Source organism: Prionailurus viverrinus, chromosome A1 (assembly GCF_022837055.1).
Source record: "Prionailurus viverrinus isolate Anna chromosome A1, UM_Priviv_1.0, whole genome shotgun sequence".
NCBI lineage: Eukaryota > Metazoa > Chordata > Mammalia > Carnivora > Felidae > Prionailurus > Prionailurus viverrinus.
The window spans coordinates 29,311,847-29,334,130 of NC_062561.1; the positions used below are offsets into that span (position 1 = coordinate 29,311,847).

The 22,284-nt window shown below is 39.7% G+C and overlaps 1 protein-coding gene across 1 annotated transcript; it reads left to right on the forward strand.

The window, feature by feature from the left end:
• The first annotated feature begins 260 nt into the window (after positions 1 to 260).
• On the forward strand, positions 261 to 4,239 carry KBTBD7 (kelch repeat and BTB domain containing 7). The gene has a single exon (XM_047872054.1). It carries the CDS (start codon positions 662 to 664, stop codon positions 2,699 to 2,701), a length of 2,040 nt encoding a protein of 679 aa, XP_047728010.1. The 5' UTR covers positions 261 to 661; the 3' UTR covers positions 2,702 to 4,239.
• The last annotated feature ends 18,045 nt before the right edge of the window (positions 4,240 to 22,284 follow it).

A 22,284-nucleotide genomic window follows, 5' to 3' on the forward strand; every position in this document is an offset into this window, starting at 1 on the left:
TCTAATCAACAAATTATGTATTGACGCGTCCTATGCAATTTATCTCATTTCACTCCAATCCTATGAAAACTATTATCCCCATTTTATAAAGACGAAAAAGTTCTCAGAGAGTAGTCACATAAGGAATACTAAAACAGAGATCTTGCCCTGGAACTTCAAAGCCAATTCTCCAAACCAACAAACCCAGAAGAATTAACGCTTTCAAATTCTGTTAACTAAAACAGTCCGCCCTGAGAAACCTCGCGATATCACTCAAACTACTACTCCCAACATGCACAGCGGCTTCGGTCCGTCCGCCTATCCCCTTGATTTTGGAGGGCCCCAGCGTGCCTCGAGGCACGAAAGGCAGCCTGGGGGTTGTAGTTCTCGTGGACGCCTACCGGTATTGCCAGCGCGGCAGTGGCGGCTTTCTCGGTTCGGTCCAGCGGGTCTTGTAAGGTAGCTGAGACGGAGAAAGGGCGCGGAACTGGAAAAGGGTGAGTCAGGCACTGTCTACGCGATAAAGGGAGGCGGCGCCGCGGCGTAGAGCTGAGTTAAGTAAGTGCGGCCCCTGCTTATTCAGGGACGCCGCGATCTAGCGCCAGCGAGAAGAGGGCGAGGAGGAGCCAGAGCCCGGTCCTTGCACCCATTCTCGCCCTCGCACCCCGCCGCCATCTCCATCATGCAGTCCCGGGAAGAAGCTCCGCGCTCTCGCCGCCTGGCCAGTCCCCGCGGCGGGAGGAGGCCCAAGAGGATTTCCAAGCCTTCAGTTTCGGCTTTTTTCACGGGCCCGGAGGAGCTGAAGGACACGGCTCATTCTGCAGCCCTGCTGGCGCAGCTGAAGTCTTTCTACGACGCGCGGCTGTTATGTGATGTGACCATAGAGGTGGTGACACCTGGCAGCGGGCCTGGCACCGGCCGCCTTTTTTCCTGCAACCGTAACGTGCTGGCTGCCGCGTGTCCCTACTTCAAGAGCATGTTCACTGGTGGCATGTACGAGAGCCAGCAGGCGAGCGTGACCATGCATGATGTGGATGCCGAGTCCTTCGAGGTGCTGGTCGACTACTGCTACACAGGTCGCGTGTCGCTAAGTGAGGCCAACGTGCAACGCCTTTACGCGGCCTCTGACATGTTGCAGCTCGAGTACGTGCGGGAAGCTTGTGCTTCCTTCCTAGCCCGCCGCCTTGACCTGGCCAACTGCACTGCCATCCTCAAGTTCGCTGATGCCTTCGACCATCACAAGCTGCGATCACAGGCCCAGTCCTTCATCGCCCACAACTTCAAGCAGCTCAGCCGGATGGGTTCAGTTCGGGAGGAGAGTCTGGCAGACCTGAGCTTGGCCCAGCTGTTGGCCGTGCTGCGTCTGGATAGTCTAGACATAGAGAGTGAGCGGACAGTGTGTCACGTAGCGATGCAGTGGTTAGAGACGGCTCCCAAGGAGCGCGGTCCCAACGCTGCGGAGGTCTTCAAGTGTGTCCGCTGGACACACTTCAGAGATGAAGATCAGGATTACCTGGAAGGGCTGCTGACCAAGCCCATTGTGAAGAAGTACTGTCTGGACCTTATCGAAGGGGCCCTGCAGATGCGATATGGTGACATGTTGTACAAGTCTGTGGTACCAAAGCCAGAGAGCAGCAGCAGCTCTGTTGTATCTGTAGCAGAAAATCCACCTCAGAGACTGGGTATGTGTGCCAAGGAGATGGTGATCTTCTTTGGACACCCTAGAGACCCCTTTCTCTGCTATGACCCATACTCAGGGGACATTTACACAATGCCATCCCCTTTAACCAGCTTGGCTCACACTAAGACTATCACCTCCTCAGCTGTCTGTGTCTCTCCAGACCATGACATCTACCTGGCTGCCCAGCCCCGGAAAGACCTGTGGGTGTATAAGCCAGCCCAGAATAGTTGGCAGCAGCTTGCCGACCGCCTGCTGTGTCGCGAGGGCATGGATGTGGCCTACCTCAATGGCTACATCTACATCTTGGGTGGGCGAGACCCGATTACCGGCGTTAAATTGAAGGAAGTAGAATGCTACAGTGTTCAGAGAAACCAGTGGGCACTGGTGGCTCCTGTGCCCCATTCCTTCTATTCCTTTGAACTAATAGTGGTTCAGAACTATCTTTATGCTGTGAACAGTAAGCGCATGCTGTGCTATGATCCTAGCCATAATATGTGGCTGAACTGTGCTTCTCTTAAACGTAGTGACTTTCAGGAAGCCTGTGTCTTCAACGACGAGATCTACTGTATCTGTGACATTCCAGTCATGAAGGTCTATAACCCAGCCAGGGGAGAATGGAGGCGGATTAGTAATATTCCCTTGGACTCAGAGACCCACAACTACCAGATTGTCAATCATGGCCAAAAGTTGCTTCTCATCACTTCTACCACCCCTCAGTGGAAAAAAAACCGGGTGACTGTTTACGAATACGATACCAGGGAAGACCAGTGGATTAACATAGGTACCATGTTAGGTCTTTTGCAGTTTGACTCTGGTTTTATTTGCCTCTGTGCTCGCGTTTATCCTTCCTGCCTTGAACCTGGGCAGAGTTTCATTACTGAGGAAGACGATGCACGGAGTGAATCTAGTACTGAATGGGACTTAGATGGATTCAGTGAGCTGGACTCAGAGTCAGGAAGTTCAAGTTCTTTTTCTGACGATGAAGTCTGGGTGCAGGTAGCACCTCAGCGAAATGCACAGGATCAGCAGGGTTCTTTGTAAATATTTTGAATCACTAAGATGTTTCTACTGCTATGGAATGTATCTTTAAAAGATATCCTTTCCTTTTCCAAAAAAAAAAAAAAATGTTGATTAGGACTGCAGATTTGGTTTAGAAAGGGTTATGTTTGAATTATTAATGTAATGTTACAAAATTTTAACAGTCCAGGAGATCAAACTATATAATAATTTACTGTGCTAAAAGTTGAGATTAAAATATGCAAAAAACAAACTATATAATTGATTAGAATGCTTGGTGGTTTTTTTCATTGTTTGAGTATTTGTTGCACCAGTGGATTGTTTTGGTTAGTTACACTGTTTATATTTTAACGATCTACCTTAGTCTTCTGTTAACTTCATAATTCTGTTTAGTGCTGCAAGGAATTTAACTTTTTAATTTTCATAGTATAAAATTGGACTAGAAGTTGTTTGTAGGGAGTTGAAGGTTTATATTTTCCTTCAGAGTAATGAAAGTAGATTTCCCAAGTTTTGAACTAGCCAGTTTTTAGTATTATAAGTTAATATAGTTTGTTCAATTTGGTTTGGTTTTCTCCTCAATGCAAAGGAAAAAATCGGATATATATAGAGGTTATAAAATAGAGATTTCGTTTTGATAATGTGCAGAATGGTCTTAAGCGATCACAGAAAGTAAAAAAAAAAAAAAATCAGGATTCTACTGCTTTAAAAGAAATTTCACTTTTAATTTTGGAATATAAAATGTATTTTCTAAAAGTGACCATTTTTCTATCTTAAAAAACATCCATTCTGGTAGTGTCACCAATTATTTAAACACCCTTCTAAACCAAAGGAAAAAAAAGAAAAAGAAAAAGTAACTTGCTTTGTAAGATCATATTTTTAATCTATCTCTTGTACATGCTTCATTGAATCAAAGGAACAATCCTTTTGTTCACTGGACATATGCTTGAGTAATGTAAATTTTTATCCATTGGTCATTCCTAGTCTTAAAAAGTTTATATGCTCTCCTAAAATATTTTGGCTGTATAGTTTTGGTGTTCATCTTAGAGGATTCTTCAGCAGGAAATGATTTATTCTTTACTGTTTTTGTGAGGTAATACTGGTTTTGAAAATACGTTTAAGCTAAAAAGAATATTTTATTGAGATCAGTGGTTGCTGCGTCTATCAACTCTAAAATCAAGTGCCAGCAGAGAACTTTAAAACTTTAAGCTGTGTATGGAGCTGTTTTGTGTAGCATTGAAATGTTCTATCAAGTTTTGTCAGTCACTGTATATGATTATCAGCTTGAAGGTATTTTTGTATTAAAAGTTGACAGTTAAAGAACATAAGTGGATGATGGCATTTGGGGCCAATAGTGAAAGTATGTTTCCTCTAAAATATTTCCCTAGCAGTGGTATATATACATGGTTATTTTATTAGGGTATTTCTCTGTGAACCATGCTGCAGTCTTTGTTTTTTGTCTCTTTGTTTGTTTTTGTATCACCATAAAGTAAGGGAAAATCCAGAAATAGAGACTAAATCACACAAAATTGATCTTGTTAAATACAGAGAAATATAGGTGCTTACCTTTTGAGGGTCTCTTAACACATATGATTGTCACAATGCATATCCGTGATAAATGGTGTACATAATATAGATGCTTCTAGCCTATAAATTTTTCTATACCGACGTAGAATCCTCTTTCTGCATCTTTGTTCCACATGTTAATTCCTCTTCTGTTTATTCTCTAGTAGCCGAATGCCAGCATTTTTTACACCATGGCACAGTACTGAGAAGTGTGCTCCAGGATAGGGAACTGAATTTTGAATGAAAAAAGAGAGGGAGAGAGAAAAGGATTTAAAAAAACAAGCACAGAAATGTTTTCTTAGCCATTTTCATTGGGCATCTGAAGAGTCCATGGGACGTTCCTGTTTAACATTATTTCTAGTGAAATAAGATTCTTGCTCTAGCAATATGTTCCTAAGAATGTCTTCCCTCAAAACAGTAAACATGCTCTAGTGGCCTAAGGCTACTTTTTGTTCGTTGTGATATCAGGGATGTTGTTATAAGCACTGGTCTCAGCTTAGAAAGCTGTTTCTTAATAGTGTTATTTTTTGGCCAAATTTCTTCACCAGTAACTTCTTTTTGATAGCTTTTTGTTTTGTTAGGTTGAAGTAGGACAGTGCTGATCTCAACCAGATTATCCATCTGCAGAATTAAGGTATGCAACTAATTGATACAAGACAAATTCTGTAATTTGTCATTTTCATCCTTCGAGTTAAGTACAAGCTAATTAGCAGTAATATCGTGGTTTACAAAGAAGTTTTTTGGGGGAAGAATTTTGGTTTTGTGATATATTTGTGAATTAGGGAATAGATGTTAACCATTATTTTATAGATAAGTGATTTGTATATGGTTAGTTACAAATAAAAATGGCACTAGAACCCAGGCCTTCTGAACTCTTAATTTAGTGTTTCTGATAAATGTAGAATACCCTTGCTTGTGCAGCAAGTGACCCAGCTAGCAATGTTGAAGTCCCTTCTTGATGGGAAAGCAACTTTGTCTCAGTTTTACAATTAATTGACACACCTTTTAGCAAATGCTCAATAAAATATTGTTTGCAGGGGCTCTTCTTTGTGAGATTTAGAAGGATCTTAATTATTTTTTTGTATCTCTATGTCTGAAAAGCTCAGAGAATCCAAATTATTTTACATACTTCAAGTGATAAGTGTCATTGGCATTTTCAGAAGGATAAAAGACTAATTTAGCAAATAATTTGCTTAATTTGGGTTTAGGATTAAATTTAAATGATAGTTCCTTTCTTTCTCATCTAGTTGTAATGTTTTTTCTGCTTTGTACCTGGACCTGATGAATGTGTCGAAAGTTTTTGACTCATTGCCCAGAAAAATGTACATGTTCATGTTTTCATAATTTTAAGGGTGTTATGACACTTCTGAAGTTCTTCCACACACCCAGGATAAGAACACTTGTGACAGAGTCCCAAGAACACTTCTACAAAAGGAATTTACATTTTTTTTCACAAGGCATATTGCTCAAATGTTTGTAAGGGGAGAAAAGCATTATTAAGTCGTTCCCAAAATAGAGCTAAAGAGATATTATATACTTACTATCTGAAAGGGATGTGAATTTTAATGGGTACCTCACAACTGAGACAAATTTGACATTTCTGCAGTGCAAATTTCTTCATGATGATTAACACAAGAATAGTTAAGTAACTATTGGGCGCCTGCGTGGCTCAGTTAAGCGGCCGACTCTTGATTTTGGCTCAAATCGTGAATTCATGGTTCGTGAGTTAGAGCCCTCTGGGGCTCTGTGCTGACAGCTGTGGAGCCTGCTTGGGATTCTCTATCTCCCTCTCTCTTGCCCCTCCCCTACTCGTGCTCTGTCTCAAAAATAAATAAACATTAACAAAAAGAATAGTTAAGTAAATGTAAGTGGTGTAAAGAAATGAATAGATGCTTATAGCCTGTAAATTTTTCTATTCCGACTTAGAATCCTCTTTTTGCGTATATGTTATGCATATGATTACTATCTAGGACAACTGTGTATAACGAGAATTCAAAACAAAATATAGGTTCCAGATGTTTCAAACTGCCAATATCATAGCTTTTTATTAGACATATACCTAAGGAGCAAGAGTTGTTTATCTCCTAATGACCAGGTTAATAGGTGGTTGGAAGAGGGCATCTACCCATAAGAAATCTATTTAAAATATAATCGATTTGCTACTCACTGCTCATTAAACTAGAAACCAGTGCTCTGCCTGATGTCATTTTTATCAATTTGTACTGAAATGAGGAAAATATATAAAACGTGGATGAATGAATTGTAAAATTATTTAATGGAACTTGTTTTAATGTTCATAAGTTAGAAATTTATAAAAAGTTTGCAGCCTTATATTAGTCCATTAAACTTTTTTTTTTCCATTTTCTTAAGTTTATGTATTTTAGAGAGAGAGGGAGAAAATCCCAAGCAGGCACCATGCAGTCAGCAACAGAGCCCGATGTGGGGCTCAAACTCAACAAACTGTGAGATCATGACCTGGGCCCAAATCAAGAGTCAGATGATTGACCGACTGAGCCACCCAGGTGCCCCAGTCCACTAAACTTTTTTTTTTAATTTTTTTTTCAACGTTTTTTATTTATTTTTGGGACAGAGAGAGACAGAGCATGAACGGGGGAGGGGCAGAGAGAGAGGGAGACACAGAATCGGAAACAGGCTCCAGGCTCCGAGCCATCAGCCCAGAGCCTGACGCGGGGCTCGAACTCACGGACCGCGAGATCGTGACCTGGCTGAAGTCGGACGCTTAACCGACCGCGCCACCCAGGCGCCCCCAGTCCACTAAACTTTAAAAGAAAGTTTGTCTTTGAGATTCTAAAGTGTGGTCACCAGAATGTAGACATCTCTAGTCTGCCTACATTTGAACTTTGGGGATCATTTTATGTTGTTTCTTTGCTGTTTCACTTTGCCTCTGTCCTCCCATCAGATCTCACCCACGTCTTCAACAACACCATTTCATCATTACAACTAATTTCAAGAAATATTCATTATAGCAAATATGATGGAGCAGGAAAGTATTAGGAAAAATTATTTCTAGAGAATGTAACTAGCAATCCTAAGAGAATTGATAAGCTACTTTTAGAACCATCAAATGGTTAAATACGTACAAACTAGGTTTTTGTTTGTTGTTTTTTGATGAAGGAGAAAAATGGTGGTCATCAAAGCTGCCAAGTCTTAGAGAACCATATTGGCAATAGGTTCTGTGTCCTTTCCTTGACTCTGGGCCATCCTGTCACCCGTATCTATTCCATCAGCTCCAGTTCCTTGTTTCTTTAACCTTATGGACTAAACATGCCTTAGACACAGGGTGGGTAAGGAACAGATATTGTAGCATATCATTTCCACCATTTTGAGACATTTTCTCAGTAACCGTTCCTACTCTGGATGGTCACCTCTGCAATGGAATTAACAGTTTATAGATTCACCTCCAAAGCAATTTTAGCAGCTTGAAACCACCATATCTTAGTCCAGAGTGTTGAGGGAGGGGAGAGAAAACTATTCCTTAATTCTGAGGTAACTAGCAAATAGCAATGGCTCTTACTTCAAGGCACAGTCTGATCAGAGTCTCAATGTCCTTATGGCTGTCTTTGTATAGAGAAGATACCATGGGGTAATGTTTTCCTCTCAGTTATACACTAGTTATGATCTAGGTGTTGTATGTATGTGGAGACCCTAGAGCTGTTTTAATAAGATAGAGGATTCTCCTATAAAACTCCAGTCTGTTATGTTGCCCCTCATCTAAAAAGTCATGTGAGGACAGGCTCTCTGTTTTCCCATTCTGCTATCCTTAGGGTATAGTTTTGGTCCACATGGTCCAAGCTGGTTTACACTCATGTCCATATTCCAACTATAAGGAAGAGGGGAAGGGGAGGACACGACCCTTCCCTATAAGGGAAGTTGCATACATCGCTTCCAGTCACATGACACTGGCCAGGTCTTAACCACGTAGCCACACTTAACTGCAAGAGGGTCTGGGAGAGGGGTGCCTGGGTTGCTCAGTTGGTTAAGCATCTGACTTCAGCTCAGGGCATGATCTGACAGCTTGTGAGTTTGAGCCCCGTGTCAGGCTCTGCTGACAGCTCGGAGCCTGGAGCCTGCTTGGGATTCTTTTTCTCCTTCTCTCTGCCCCTTCCCTTCTCATTCTCTCTCTCTCGCTCCCTCGCTCTCTCTCTCTCTCTCTCTCTCTCTCCTCTCTCTCTCAAAAATAAACATTAAAAAAAGAGAGAGAGAGTGCCCGGGAGAGGTAGTCTTTTACTCTGGGTCAACATGTATCACGTTAAAATTTACAGGTTCCTTTTTGTAGAATGCTGAAGACAGATATTGTATAAATCGCAATCTCTACTGTATCATCTGTCAGGCTAGATTTTATGACATGGCAGCCAAAATTGTTCCCAGGATGCCCAATACCCACACCCTACCAACTTACAAACCCTAGAGGGAAAACGCAGTATTTTCTGATATCTCTGGCAGATATTCCTGTCTGCATAGCCATCATTTGTAATAGATGAAGTTGGGGGATAAGAATGTTGAGGAAGACAGTTAAGGAAATACCTTCAATAAAGAGTTATAGTTCGTACAGACAGTAATAGTTCCAACAATGGGAATGTTCAGGTTACAGCATGTATTTTGTTTTGACCAGACCCTAGGATTTGAGGGGAAGTCTGGAATGAAAACAACCTGGCAATGTTGGTTAGTTAGGATCAGATCATGGAAGCTTTGTATGCCATGGCAAGGAGTTTTTACATAGAGTGTGAATTTATTGAGAAATTTTAAGTAGGGACTTGACACAATTGAATTTGTTTTCTTGAGACTCTTCTGAATGAATTGACAGTGCAAGACTGGGGGCAAGAATGGTTAAGGGAATGCTGTTGTAGTCCAGTGAGATGATGTGGTCCTCAGTAGGGGCGGCAGTGGTGGGCTTGACTAGGAAGACACAGATATGAAAGGTTAAAGAGATTGAGCTGGACCTATAATTGTATGTTTGGGGATGCAGAGAGCCATCGGGTATATGAGAAAGGAAGGACTATAGACTATCTCCCAAGATTCTTGCTTGGATATTGTGTTAGTGTATAAGCCAAACTTCTGTGCCAAAGAGGCCCTAAGATCAAAGATGGAAACCTGTTTCTGTCCTTTGAGTCCAGAAGTGAGTAGTAATAGGGCTGGCAGGGTGGTTCTGCCCAGTAAGTTCTTCATGAGTCCAGGTTCCTTTATCATTTTTCCTCCAACTCCTAGTGAGTTGTCCTCATCTTCACAGGCAAAGCACACTCACTAGAATTATATCTATATTGTGGCCTGCAGGAAAGAAGAAAGAGGAAATGCAAACAATTCCTTTTTTAATGGACTTTTATATAATTTTGCCATTTTTCACTGGGGAGAACTTAGTCTTATCACCATATCCACCTGCAAGGTCGACTGGGAAATAGTCATTAAAGGGGTAGCTCTGTCCCCAGCTAAAACTCGGTGTCTATTACTAAATAGAAATAAACTAACATATTTTAAAATAGACATGTCCAGGCTTCCTGTATTCAAATACAGGCAATTCACAACAGCATTCAGGCTTTATTGTAATGGTGGTCATTTCAAATCTCCCTCCTTCCACAATAAGTTCACACCCACAAGTTAAATTCCACGTAATCCTAGATAATGATTTTTCACAAACTAATGTGCCCCTGAGATGCCTTACACACACATACACACACACTCACACACACTCATCACATCCTTGTCATTCAGGTCTGCCTCATCCCAAGTATTCCTAGAAATGGCAGAAATTCAGCTTTCAGAGGTCAGGGTTCTCTCCCTGCATGCCTGAACTCGTTTCCAGTCCCCTCTTCTCTGGACACCTACTTACTGCTTAGTCTTTTCACTCATCCCACACCCCAAGAGCTCTCCATATTACCAAAAGGAAAAAGAGAATGAAGAAGGGCAATTAGATGTTTCTGTCATGGTTGACCAAGTGGACAGTGCTGTCAGTGTATTTGAGACTCTAGGAGTCAGATCAGATTTGGAGACACTGGTAGATGCATGGGGTGTCCCATGTCACACCAACTTCTGATTTCAGCTGAAGCTATGGCAGGCACTCCCAGACCATGATAACAGGCCATTTTGCTTTTCTGGCTCAAGGTTTTCTCTTGAAAGATCGTTCTCTTTGGCAGTGCTCTTGCAACAGCACAGGAGTTCAAGGGGAAGTGCATGCCCCCAAAACAGTCCTTAAGCAAGGGATGATGGGAATTGGTAGATCTATGCTACAGCATCCCAGTTTCAAGAAAAGGACAGCTATGCAGTGCCTTGTACATGGATCTTCAGAGGGCCCCCTGCTGGACTGAACCCCAGTCTCTCACCACAGTAATCAGTTCTGTAACACATCTTCCCTGTATTGCTTCAGGGTACAGCCAACCATGTCACATCACAGAAACTTGATTTGGTCACTGGTGGTATTTTGCAAGAAGTTTCAGATTTGAAGATTTGCTTGGGGGCAGAAGCCAAGAAAGAATTAATTAGAATGAGTGAGATGAAGCTTTGCCACGTGCCAAATATAGGTATACCCAGCCACTAAAGGACACAGGCAAGTTCGAGCCTCACAGCCCTTCTTATAACACAACAACAATAAAAAAATTCATGCTCTTATAAAACCTGCGCTGACAAAAATGTTCTGCCTGAATCTAATTAAGCCATTAGAACAAACTTCCAGTTGACAGGAAAGACCTGCCAGAAGGATGAATTAAAATCCCTATAAAAAAGCAATCAGCAAAGTCCAGAATGTGAGATATCCAGCAGGACAACAACACAGTGTCAACGGTAATCTATCTTCCCTCACATGGTAAGATGTGAGGAAGTGGAAAAGCAAGCATGGGCTCTTCTTTGCAAGCTTGGATGGTACCTAGTGAAGGAGAAAATACCTCAGGTCATGGTTTTGGTTGCTTTGAGTCTTAAACACTTTACTATGCGTGGGAAAAAATCCATTGAGAAAATAATGAGGAGCCTGAGCCCAGAAGCTCAGAAGAAGGGAGGAGATGGACCAAAGCACAAGGGCCAGGATCATACCAGAACAAGAGCCACAACCCTTCTTCTTCCAACCTTGGAGGAAGAAAGGGAGGCTTATAGAGAGGGACCTGGCCTGGCTGGCTCAGTCAGAAGAGCGTATGACTCTTGATCTCAGGGTCATGAGTTTGAGCCCCATGTTGGATATAAAGATTACTTCAAATAAATTAAAACTTCAAAAATTTCTTAATAAAAAAGAAATTTAAAAAGAAATAATCTCACAGAGATAGAGATGTATTTCTTAATTCTTTATTTGAATTAGGATGCAAGTTTTTCCGCTGAAAGAAAGGGAACAGCTTGGAGGAGAGGGCGCACCTATTCAAAGGTGAGTTTCATAAGAGCTGGGGAGATAGGGTCAACTTCATCTTTATATCCTTCATAACACCAATCAAAGTGCCTTGAACAGAGTTGAGAAAAACATTTAAGACTGGAGCTGTTACTGTAAAATAGGATTGCGCATATCTTAGATTTTAACAATATAATGTATATTACAAAAATTTCTATTTTAAAAATAATATTTAAGTAGTTTGAATTTCTTTATACAATTATATTGTTTTAGGGAGAGAGAATCTCAAGCAGGCTGCATACCCAGTGCAGAGCCTGATGTGGGGCTTGATCCCACGATTCTGGGATCATGACCTGAGCCGAACTCAAGAGTGGGACCTTCAACTGACTGAGCTACCCAAGACACCCCTTTATATTGTTTTAATCACTAGGTGATTCTTGATTTTTTGTCAATTAGAATCATAGAATACTTTTCTTATTTAAACCTAAAGAACTTTAAATAATATAGCAAGGGTCACACTGCTATTTATTAAGAACACTGAGATTAGAACCATGTTTCCTCTCTCTTAAATCAGGGCACTTTCTAGTGCACCCTCTTGCCTCCCAAGTATCATTTATGATGAAATCTACACCATTTTTCGACATGTACACCACCATAAGCATAGGACTGGGAAAGTAAAATCTCAGTTGTTCTGCTTGAGATATATTCTGTCCTCCAATCTAGTTTTTATGCACCATAGAGCACTAAATCTGGAATCTCTGCACCCCATACTAAGAACTCTGAATAAAGAGATTTCCAGACTTAACACAAAGTCATCTCAGCATAATTGAGGAAGAAAATGAAAAATTAGTTTTAGTTCAAAATAAAACCCAAGAAAACCTCCAGTGATCAAATTATAAATTTTATATATCAAAAGACATGGTATGATTTTTTAGTATTACATTTGATATTTATACTATTTATCTTTAGTATTATATTTTGACCATTTCAGTTCAGATACAGTTCAGTAATCTGAAATCAGAGCACTGAGCTAATTTAATAAATGTCAAAGTTTTCTTATATTTAAATTCACAGCTATGATATTAAATATGTCAAGGTAATAATAAAGTGTACTTTCTCAAACACTACCTCGATTCTATGTGTTTACTGAAAACCTTTTTAATATATGTTTGAGGAGCAATAAAGCAGTCTCTAAATTTGAATCAGTTTGCACAGTATTGAGGTTCAGATTTAAAGATATGATTATGTCATTTTACTTCAAAATATAATCTAAATTTATCAAAAGTCTGTATACATTTCTCATCATGAAATTTTGAATCACAGCTGGAATCAATATGAAAATAACTATGATATAATGTTTGAGGTCTCTGAAATGTCGAAGACTCTTAATATAGTCAGTTTCTGATTTTCTAGGAACTCAGGTCCTTCCTTTTTTCCATGCTGGCTGTCTACCAGCTGTGTTTGTGAATGTTCAAGAGAAGATAAAGGATGGAGAGCTGGAATCAGTCAACCGAATTGCTTGTCAGGAGACTCAGAAGATTTGGAGAAAGGTGAGGCACAACCAAGTATTTAAAATAAGATCTCTAAGCTCAAGATCCTGTTCATTTTTCTCTATGTGGTTACATCAAGTTTTCCCAGCACCATTTGTTAGAGACTCTCCTTCTCTCATTGGGTATTCTTGGCTCCCTTGCCAAATATTGATTGCCTTTATATGCAGGAGTTTTTTTCTGGGCTCTCTATTATGTTCCATTGATCTGTGTGTCTATATTTATGCCAGTGGCATACAGTTATAATTATTATAGTTTTGTAATACAGGCACACTTTGATTTACTGTGCTTTGTTTTATTGTACTTCACAGATATGGGGGGGGGTTGTTTTTTTGTTTTTGTTTTTGTTTTTTACAAATTGAAAGTTTGTGGCATTCCTGCACTGAGTCTATCTATTGGCATCATTTTTCCAATAGCATCTGCTCACTTTGTGTTTCTGTGTCACATTTTGGTAATTCTTGCAATATTTCTGAATTTTCACTCTTACACTTGTTATGGTGGTCTATAATCTTTGGTGTTACTATAGTAACTGTTCTGGGGTACCACAAATCTCACGCATATAAGAGGGAAAACTTAACTGATAAATGTTTTGTGTGTTCTGACTGCTCCACTGACCTGCTGTTTCCCTGTCTTCCTCTCCTTGGGTCTCCCTCTTCCCTGAGATACAACAATATTGAAATTAGGCCATTGAGTAACCCTGCAGTGGCCTCTAAGTGGTCAAAGGAAAGGGAGAGCTGCACTTCTCTCACTTTAAATCAAAAGCTAGAAATGATTATGCTCAGTGAGGAAGGTATGTCAAGAGCCAAAATAGGCCAAAAGCTAGGTCTCTTGCACCAAACAGCTAAGTTTTTAACACAAAGGAAAAGTTCCTAAAGGAAATTAAAAGTGCTACTCCGTTGAACACACGAATGATAAGAAAGTGAAACAGCCTTATTGCTGTTTTAGTGGTCCGGATAGAAGATCAAGCCAGGCACAACATTCCCTTAAGCCAAAGCCTAACCTAGAGTAAAACCCTAACTCTCTTCAGTTCTAGGAAGGCTGAGAGAGGTGAGGAAGCTGCAGAAAAGAATGTGAAGCAAGCAGATATTGATTTATGAGGCTGAAGGAAAGAAGCTGTCTCAGGGCACCTGGGTGGCTCAGTTGGTTAAGCCTTTGACTCTTGATTCCCGCTCAGGTCATGATCTCACAAACCGTGAGCCCAAGCCCTGCGTTGGGCTCCATGCTCACAGCACAGTCTGCTTTGGATTCTCTCTGTCTTTGTCAAAATAAATAAAAATAAACATTAAAAAAAAAAAAAAACCAGAAGCTGTCTCCATAACATAAAAGTGCCAGGTGAAGCAGTAAGTATTGGTATAGAAGCTGCAGCAAGTTATCCAGATCTAACTAAAATAATTAATGAAGGTGGCTACACTAAACAACAGATTTTCAGTGTAGATGAAATAGCCTTCTATTGGAAGAAGGTGCCATCTAGGACTTTCATAACTGCTCTGCTTTTATAAACACACCTTTTCCCTCCTCACTTCCATAACCCTTGCCAACCCTAGACTGTAATCCATACCTATAATTTTTTTTATTAACAGAATGTTATGTAAATGGAACCATATGGTATGTAACCTTCTGAGACTTTTTTTTTCACCCAGCATAATTTTCCTGAGATGTATCCAAGTTTTCTGTTTATCAGTAATTCACTTTTTGATGTAGACATTCCAAATGTAGTAACAATCCCCACAAAATCTTCTCCTCCATAAAAGCAATGAAAACACTAACAAAAACTCTTAAAATAAATTTATTGGAACTATGGAAATTAACTAAAGGCCCGCTACATTCTGAGAAGTGTTTATTCAAGAAAAACAGATGAATCTTAATAAGAACAATAAGTCTGGTGGCATTTTAACACACCCTAATCCCATCCCTCTCTCCTCAGCTTTATGGGAGCCTTAAATTCAACAGTTTCACAACTATAGTACCTGTAAAAAATAGCAATTTAGCAGCCACCAGAGGAGACATAATGGATTTGGAGATCCCTAAAAGCCCTATCCCCAGAGATTTGCCTCTCTGATGGCTCACTTAAAAGCTCCATTACCAGGACTCATCTTTATTTGACCTATTTCAGAGTACACTCTGTGAAAAAAGCTTAACATACAGGGCTTTTGGGGGAAAAAAATCAGTGACACAACAAATCAAAAAAATAGGTAAATTGGACTTAATCAAAATTAAACTTTTGTTCTTCATATGATACCATCAATAAAATTAAAAGACAATGTAAACAGAGAAAATATTGTCAAATTATATATCGGATAAGAGATTTGTGTCTAGAATATATAAAGAACTCATACAATTCAATCATAAAAATATAAACAACCCAATTGAAAGTGAAGAATGGGTTTGTATGGACATTTCTCCAAGTGGCCAACAAGCACAAGAAAAAAATGTTCAACGTCAATAGTCATTAAAGGAAATACAAAATAAAAACCATATTGAGATACCCCTTCATACCCTCATGGATTGCTAGAATCAAAAACAAAATGAGGGGTGCCTGGCTGGCCTAGTCAGTGGATCATGTGACTCTTGATTACAGGGTTGTGGGTTCAAGCCCCTCACCGAGTGTGGAGACTACTTAAAAATAAAATCTTTTTTAAAAAATGAAATGAAATAAACAAGCACATCAAGAAACTGGAAAATAAAAGTTCTGGGAAGGATATGGAAAAAATTACATCCCCATAACCTGCTGCTGGGAACCTAAATGGTGCAGTTGCCTTGGAAAACCATTGGCAGTTCCTCAAAAAGTTAAACAGAGTTACCATATGACCCAACTATCACTTTTAGGCATATACCCAAGAGAATTGAAAACATATATCTAGAAAAAACTGGTACACAAATGTTCATAGAAGCATTATTCATAACTGACAAAGAGTAGAAAAAACTAAATGCCCATCAAGTAATAAATGGATGGAAAAATGCCAATATCAATGCAATGGAATATTATTTGGCCATAAGTAGGACTAGAGTTCTGATACATGTTATGGCTGGATGAACCTTGAAAACATTTTGTTAAGCAAAAGAAGCCAGACACAGAGGACACATATTGTATGATTCCATTTAAATGAAATATCCAGAACAGCCAAAAACACGAAGACAGAAAGTACATTGGTAGTTAACTGGACTGCGGGGCTAAGCATATGGAGTGTCAGGAGGAAACAGACATTCACTGCTAATAGGCATGGAGTTTGGGGAGGGCACTGAAAATATTTTGAAATTCATGGTGATTGTTACACAACATCTAACTAGATTAGATACCTAGTTTTTACATCATGACTATACTAAAATTGAGTGAATTGTAAACTGTAAAATGATGAACTCAGTGGAGACTTCCAAGGAAGATGGTGGAGTGGAGGATCCTAGACTCACCTCGTCCCATGAATACACCTAGATAACACCCACATCAGTGTAAATAACCCAGAAAATGCCCCAAAGCCTGGCAGAACAGTCTCTCCACAGTTAAATATAGACAAGAGACCACACTAAAGAGAGTAGGAAGGATAGAGATGTGACCAGAAGCCACAGTCCCTGGGAGGGAGGGATGCCACTGGGCAAAAAGAAGAGAGAGGAGCAGACCCCCATCAGGTACCCCAGGCATGGGGAACCCACACTAGAAAGACAAATCCCCATAACTTTAACACCTAGAACTTTAAATATCAATCTCAGAGCATGTGCTAGAGGGACGGGGATCTTTGGGTGACTTCTCCATAAACATCTGACTGGTGGGCAAGTGCCATTTCCCTCCCCAAAGCCCCAACCTAGATCTACAGACACCTGTGGTAACCAGCACAGTGCCAAAACTCTCCACCTAACTTGGTAACAGTGTGCCCTGCTACCACCCATGTTCTGCAGATACATGCCCTCCATCCCAGCCTTGGCAAGAGTTTTCCCAGGTACAAGGCCTCTCCCTCAAAGGACCAGCACCAACCTTGCTAACTGCATGTCTAGACCCTGTGTTCTTCTACAGACCTCTTTCCTCCAACATGCCCTTGGCAAGAGTCAATCCAAAGCAGTGCCACAGGCTTGGCACTGTGCAAACAGGAACACCACTCCAAAGTGACTCCTGCCCTAAGGAAAAGGAAAGATAACGACACATATCAGTCTAACTAATGCCCCACCAGTGGGCTGGGGGCAGACATCTGGTCTAACTGCAGGCCACACCCACCAACAAAAGCTTCTCAGAAGACAATACAAGGGGACACCCTGTAGCTCAGAGCTACCACAGCTCTGGCAAATGTCTTATCTGACTCAACACAAGGCCAAGGCAGCCCCAGACTGGCCCACTAGCAACACAGAGATGAAATCTTATCACAAAAGGCAAAGAAAACCATTGCAGATGACTGGACTGAAGGAAAATGTTGTTCACCCACAACAGTAGGATGTATGCAATACACATTAGACAAACCCCTGAAGAATCAGGTTCTGGTGAGCAGGAGACATTGCACTGCAGGGCACTACAGGATCTCTTCTTCCTAAGGCCACTACTTGTAAGAGGGGGAGATGTAGCTGACTTTCCTAACACATAGATACAGAGAATTTGACAAAATGAGGAGACAGAAAAATGTGCCCCAAATAAAAGAACACAAGAGAGCTAATTGAAACAGAGATAAGTAATATGACTAATAGAGAATTTTTTTTCTTGATAGAGTATTTAATAGAGAATTTTTTTTCTTGATAGAGTATTTATTTTTTTTAATATGAAATTTATTGTCAAATTGGTTTCCATACAACACCCAGTGATCATCCCAACAGGTGCCATCCTCAATGCCCATCACCCACTTTCCTCTCCCTCCCCCCCCCCCATCAACCCTCAGTTTATTCTCAGTTTTTAAGTGTCTCTTATGGTTTGGCTCCCTCCCTCTCTAACTTTTTTTTTTCCCTTTCTCCTCCCCCATGGTCTTCTGTTAAGTTTCTCAGGATCCACATAAGAGTGAAAACATACCTGTCTTTCTCTGTATTTAAAGTAATGGTCATAAAGATGCTCACTGGACTGGAGAAGAGAGTGGAGGACATCAGTGAGACCATCAATAAAGAGATGGTGCAGAACCGGTTTGGGATTCTGTCTCTCCTCTCCTCCCCTCCCCAGCTTGTGTGTGTGTTCTCCCTCTCTTTCAAAATAAATAAACTTAAGAAAAAAAATTTTTAAGAGATAGAAAACATAAAAAAGAACCAGAGATGAAGAACTCAATAACTGGAATTTCAAATACACTATGGAAAGCAATCAAGCTGAAGAGAGAGAAAAAAGAATAATAAAAAATGAAAATATATTGAAGGAACTCAGAGAAACCATCAAGCATAATAAGATTACCATTATGGGGGTGCCTGGGTGGCTCGGTCAGTTAAGCTTCCAACTTCAGCTCAGGTCATGATCTCACAGTCCACAAGTTCGAGCCCTGCATCAGGCTCTATGCTGACAGCTCAGAGTCTGGAGCCTGCTTCGGATTCTGTGTCTCCCTCTCTTTCTGCCACTCCCTCATTCACATTCTCTCTCTCTCTCTCTCTCTCAAAAATAAACATTAAAAACATTTTTTAATAAATAAGATTAACATTTATAGGGATCCCAGAAGAAGAGAGAGAAAAAGTTGTGAAAATGTATTTGAAAAAATAATAGTGGAAAACTTAACTGAATCTGGAGAAGGAAACAGACTTCTGGATCCAGAAGGCACACAACCCAACAAAATCAACCCAAGGAGGTCCACACCAAGACACATAGTAATTAAAATGGCAAAAAGTAGGATAAAGAGAATTTTTAAACTACCAAGACAAAAGAATACATTTACATACAAAAGAAACCCCATAAGGCTAACAGCTGATTTAGGAGCAGAAACACTGCATGCTAGAAAAGAGTGGCATGATTCAAAGTGCTGAAAGAAAAGAACCTACAACCAAGAATACTCTATCTAGCAAGGCTAACATTGAGAATAGAAGGAGAAATGAAAAGTTTCCCAGACAAACAAAAGTTAAAGGAATTCATGACCACTAAACCAGACCTATAAGAATTGTTAAAGGGGGTAAGGGCAACTGGGTGGCTCAGTCAGTTAAGTGTCCAACTTTGGCTCAGGTCATGAACTCGCTTTTGTGAGTTTGAGCCCTGTGTGAGGCTCTGTGCTGATAGCTCAGAACCTGGAGCCTGCTTCGGCTTCTGTGTCTCCCTCTCTCTCTGCTCCTCCCCTCCTCACACTCTGTCTCTCTCCCTCTCAAAAATAAATAAAGATTTTTTTTTAATGTAAAGAATTGTTAAAGGGGACTCTTTGAGTGGACAGGAAAAACCATAAACAGGAGTAAGAAGTAGGTAAGACGTAAGAAGGAGTAAGAAGTAGGAAGCACAAAGCAGTAAAAATAAGTATATCGATAAAAATCAAAGGATCCAGAAAACAAAAGGATGTAAACTATGACACCATATACCTAAAATATAGGGGGAAAGGGATAAATAAATTATAGTTTTATAATGGGTTCAAACTAAAGCTACTATCAACTTAATATAGACTGATATGTGCATAAAGTATTATATAATAAACATAATGGCAACTACAAGTTAAAAACCTATCATAAATTTGAAAAATATAAAAAGAATGGAATCCAAGTATATGACTAAAGAAAGTCAGCAAACCATGATAGAAAAGAGAGAAAGAAGAAAGGAACAAAGAACTACAAAAACAAAACATGTAACAAAATGCCAATTAATACATACCTGTAAGTAATTATTTCAAATGTAAATGGTTTAAATGCTCTAATCAAAAGACATAGGGTGATAAAAAAAAAAAAGACATAGGGAAATGGAATAGATGAAAAAGGAAGACTCATATGCTGCCTACAAGAGACTCATTTCAGAGCTAAGGACACATGCAGGTTGAAAGTGACAGGAAGGAAAAGCATTTATCATGCAAATGGAGTGAAAAGAAAGCTGGGACAGCAATGTTTATATCAACAAAATAGACATTAAGACAAAAGGTGTAACAAGAAACAAAGAAGAATACTATATAATCATAAAGAGAACAAAAAGAAGATATAATAATTATAAAGATTTATGCATTGAACATGGGAACACCCAAATACTTACAGCTGCTAATAACAAACATTAAGGAAGTAATCAATAGTAATACCATAATAGTAGGGGACTTTAACACCCGAATTACATCAATGGATACTTCAGACAGAAAATAAAAAAGGAAACAGTGACCTTGAATGACACATTAAACCAGATGGATCTAAAAGATATATTCAGAACACTCCATCCTAAAATAGCAGAATACACATCCTTTTCAAGTGTACATGGAACATACTCTAGAATAGATTGCATAGTAGGCCACAACACAAGTCTCAACAAATGAAAAAGATCGAAGTCATACCATGCATCTTTTCCAACCACAACACTATGAAATTAGAATCAACCACAAAAAAAAAAAAAAAAAAAAAAAAATCTGGAAGGAACACAAATACATAGAGGTTAAATAACATGCTACTAGATGATGAATGAGTCAACAAAGAAATCATAGAGAAAATAAAAAAATACATGGAAGCAAATGAAAACACAATAGTCCAAAATCTTTGGGATATAGGAAAAGCTGTCCTAAGATATAAGTTTATAGAAAAACAGGCCTACCTCAAGAAGCATCTAAATAAACAACTTAAGCTTACACCTGAAGGAGCTAAACAAAAGAATAAACAAAACCAGTAGAAGAAAGAAAATAATAAAGATTAGAACAGAAATAAATGAAATAGAAACTAAAAAATAATAATAAAACAGATCAATGAAACCAGAAGCTAGTTCATTGAAAAGATCAACAAAATTGATAAATACTTAGACTCATTAAAAACAGAGAGGACTAAAAGAAAATCAGAAATGAAAGAGGAGAAATAACAACCAGCACTACAGAAATATAAAGGATAATAAGAGATAATTATGATAAATTTTATGCCAACAAATTGGACAACCTAGAAGAAATGGATAAGTTCCTAGAAACATATAACCTTCTAAAACTGTATCAGGAAAAACTAGAAAATTTGAACAGACTGATTACCAGCAGTTAATTACCCTGATAACAAAACCAGATAAAGACACTGACAGAGAGAGAGAGTGAGAGAGACAGAGAACTACAGGCCAATATCTCTGATGAAGATAGATATAAAAACCTTCATCAAACTATTAGCAAACTGAGGGGTACCTGGGTGGCTCAGTCGGTTAAGCATCTGACTTTGGCTCAGGTCATGATCTCACAGTTCCTGTGTTCGAGCCCCATGTAAAGCTCTGTGCTGACAGCTGGGAGCCTGGAGCCCACTTTGGATTCTGTGTCTCCCTCTCTCTCTGCCCCTGCATTCGTGCTCTCTCTCTCTCTCTCTCTCTCTCTCTCTCTCATAAATAAATAAATAAATACATAAATAAATAAATAAATTTTTGAGAGAGAGAGAGACAGAGCATGAGAGGGGGAGGGGCAGAGAGAGAGAGGGAGACACAGAATTCAAAGCGGGCTCCGGCTCCAAGTTGTCAGCACAGAGCCTGACATGGGGCTCAAACACACGAACTGTGAGATCATGACCTGAGCCAAAGTCAGATGTTTAACCGACTGAGCCACCCAGGTGCTCCCAACAGTACATTAAAAAAATCATTCATCACGATCATGTAGGGTTTATTTCTGAAATGCAAGGGTGGTTCAGTATTCACGAATCCATCAACGTGATATATCACATCAACAAAAGAAAGGATAAAAACTATATGATCATTTCAGGAGATGTAGAATAGCATTTGACAAAGTACAACATCCATTCATGATAAAAACCTTCAACAAAGTAGGTTTATAGGCAACATACTTCAACATAATGAAGACTATATATGCAAAACCCATAGTGAATATCATACTCAATGGTGAAAATCTGGAAGCTTTCCCCTATGATTAGAAACACAACAAAGATGCCCACCCTCACAACGTTTATTCAACATTGTACTGGAAATCCTAGCCACAGCAAGCAGACAACAAAATGAAATAAAATACATCCAAATTGGTAAGGAAGAAGTAAAACTGTCACTATTTGCGGATGGCATGATACTATATAGAGAAAACCCTAAAGACTCCACCAAAACACTACTAGAACTGATAAAATGAATTCAGTGAGGTCTCAGGTTACAAAATCAATATACA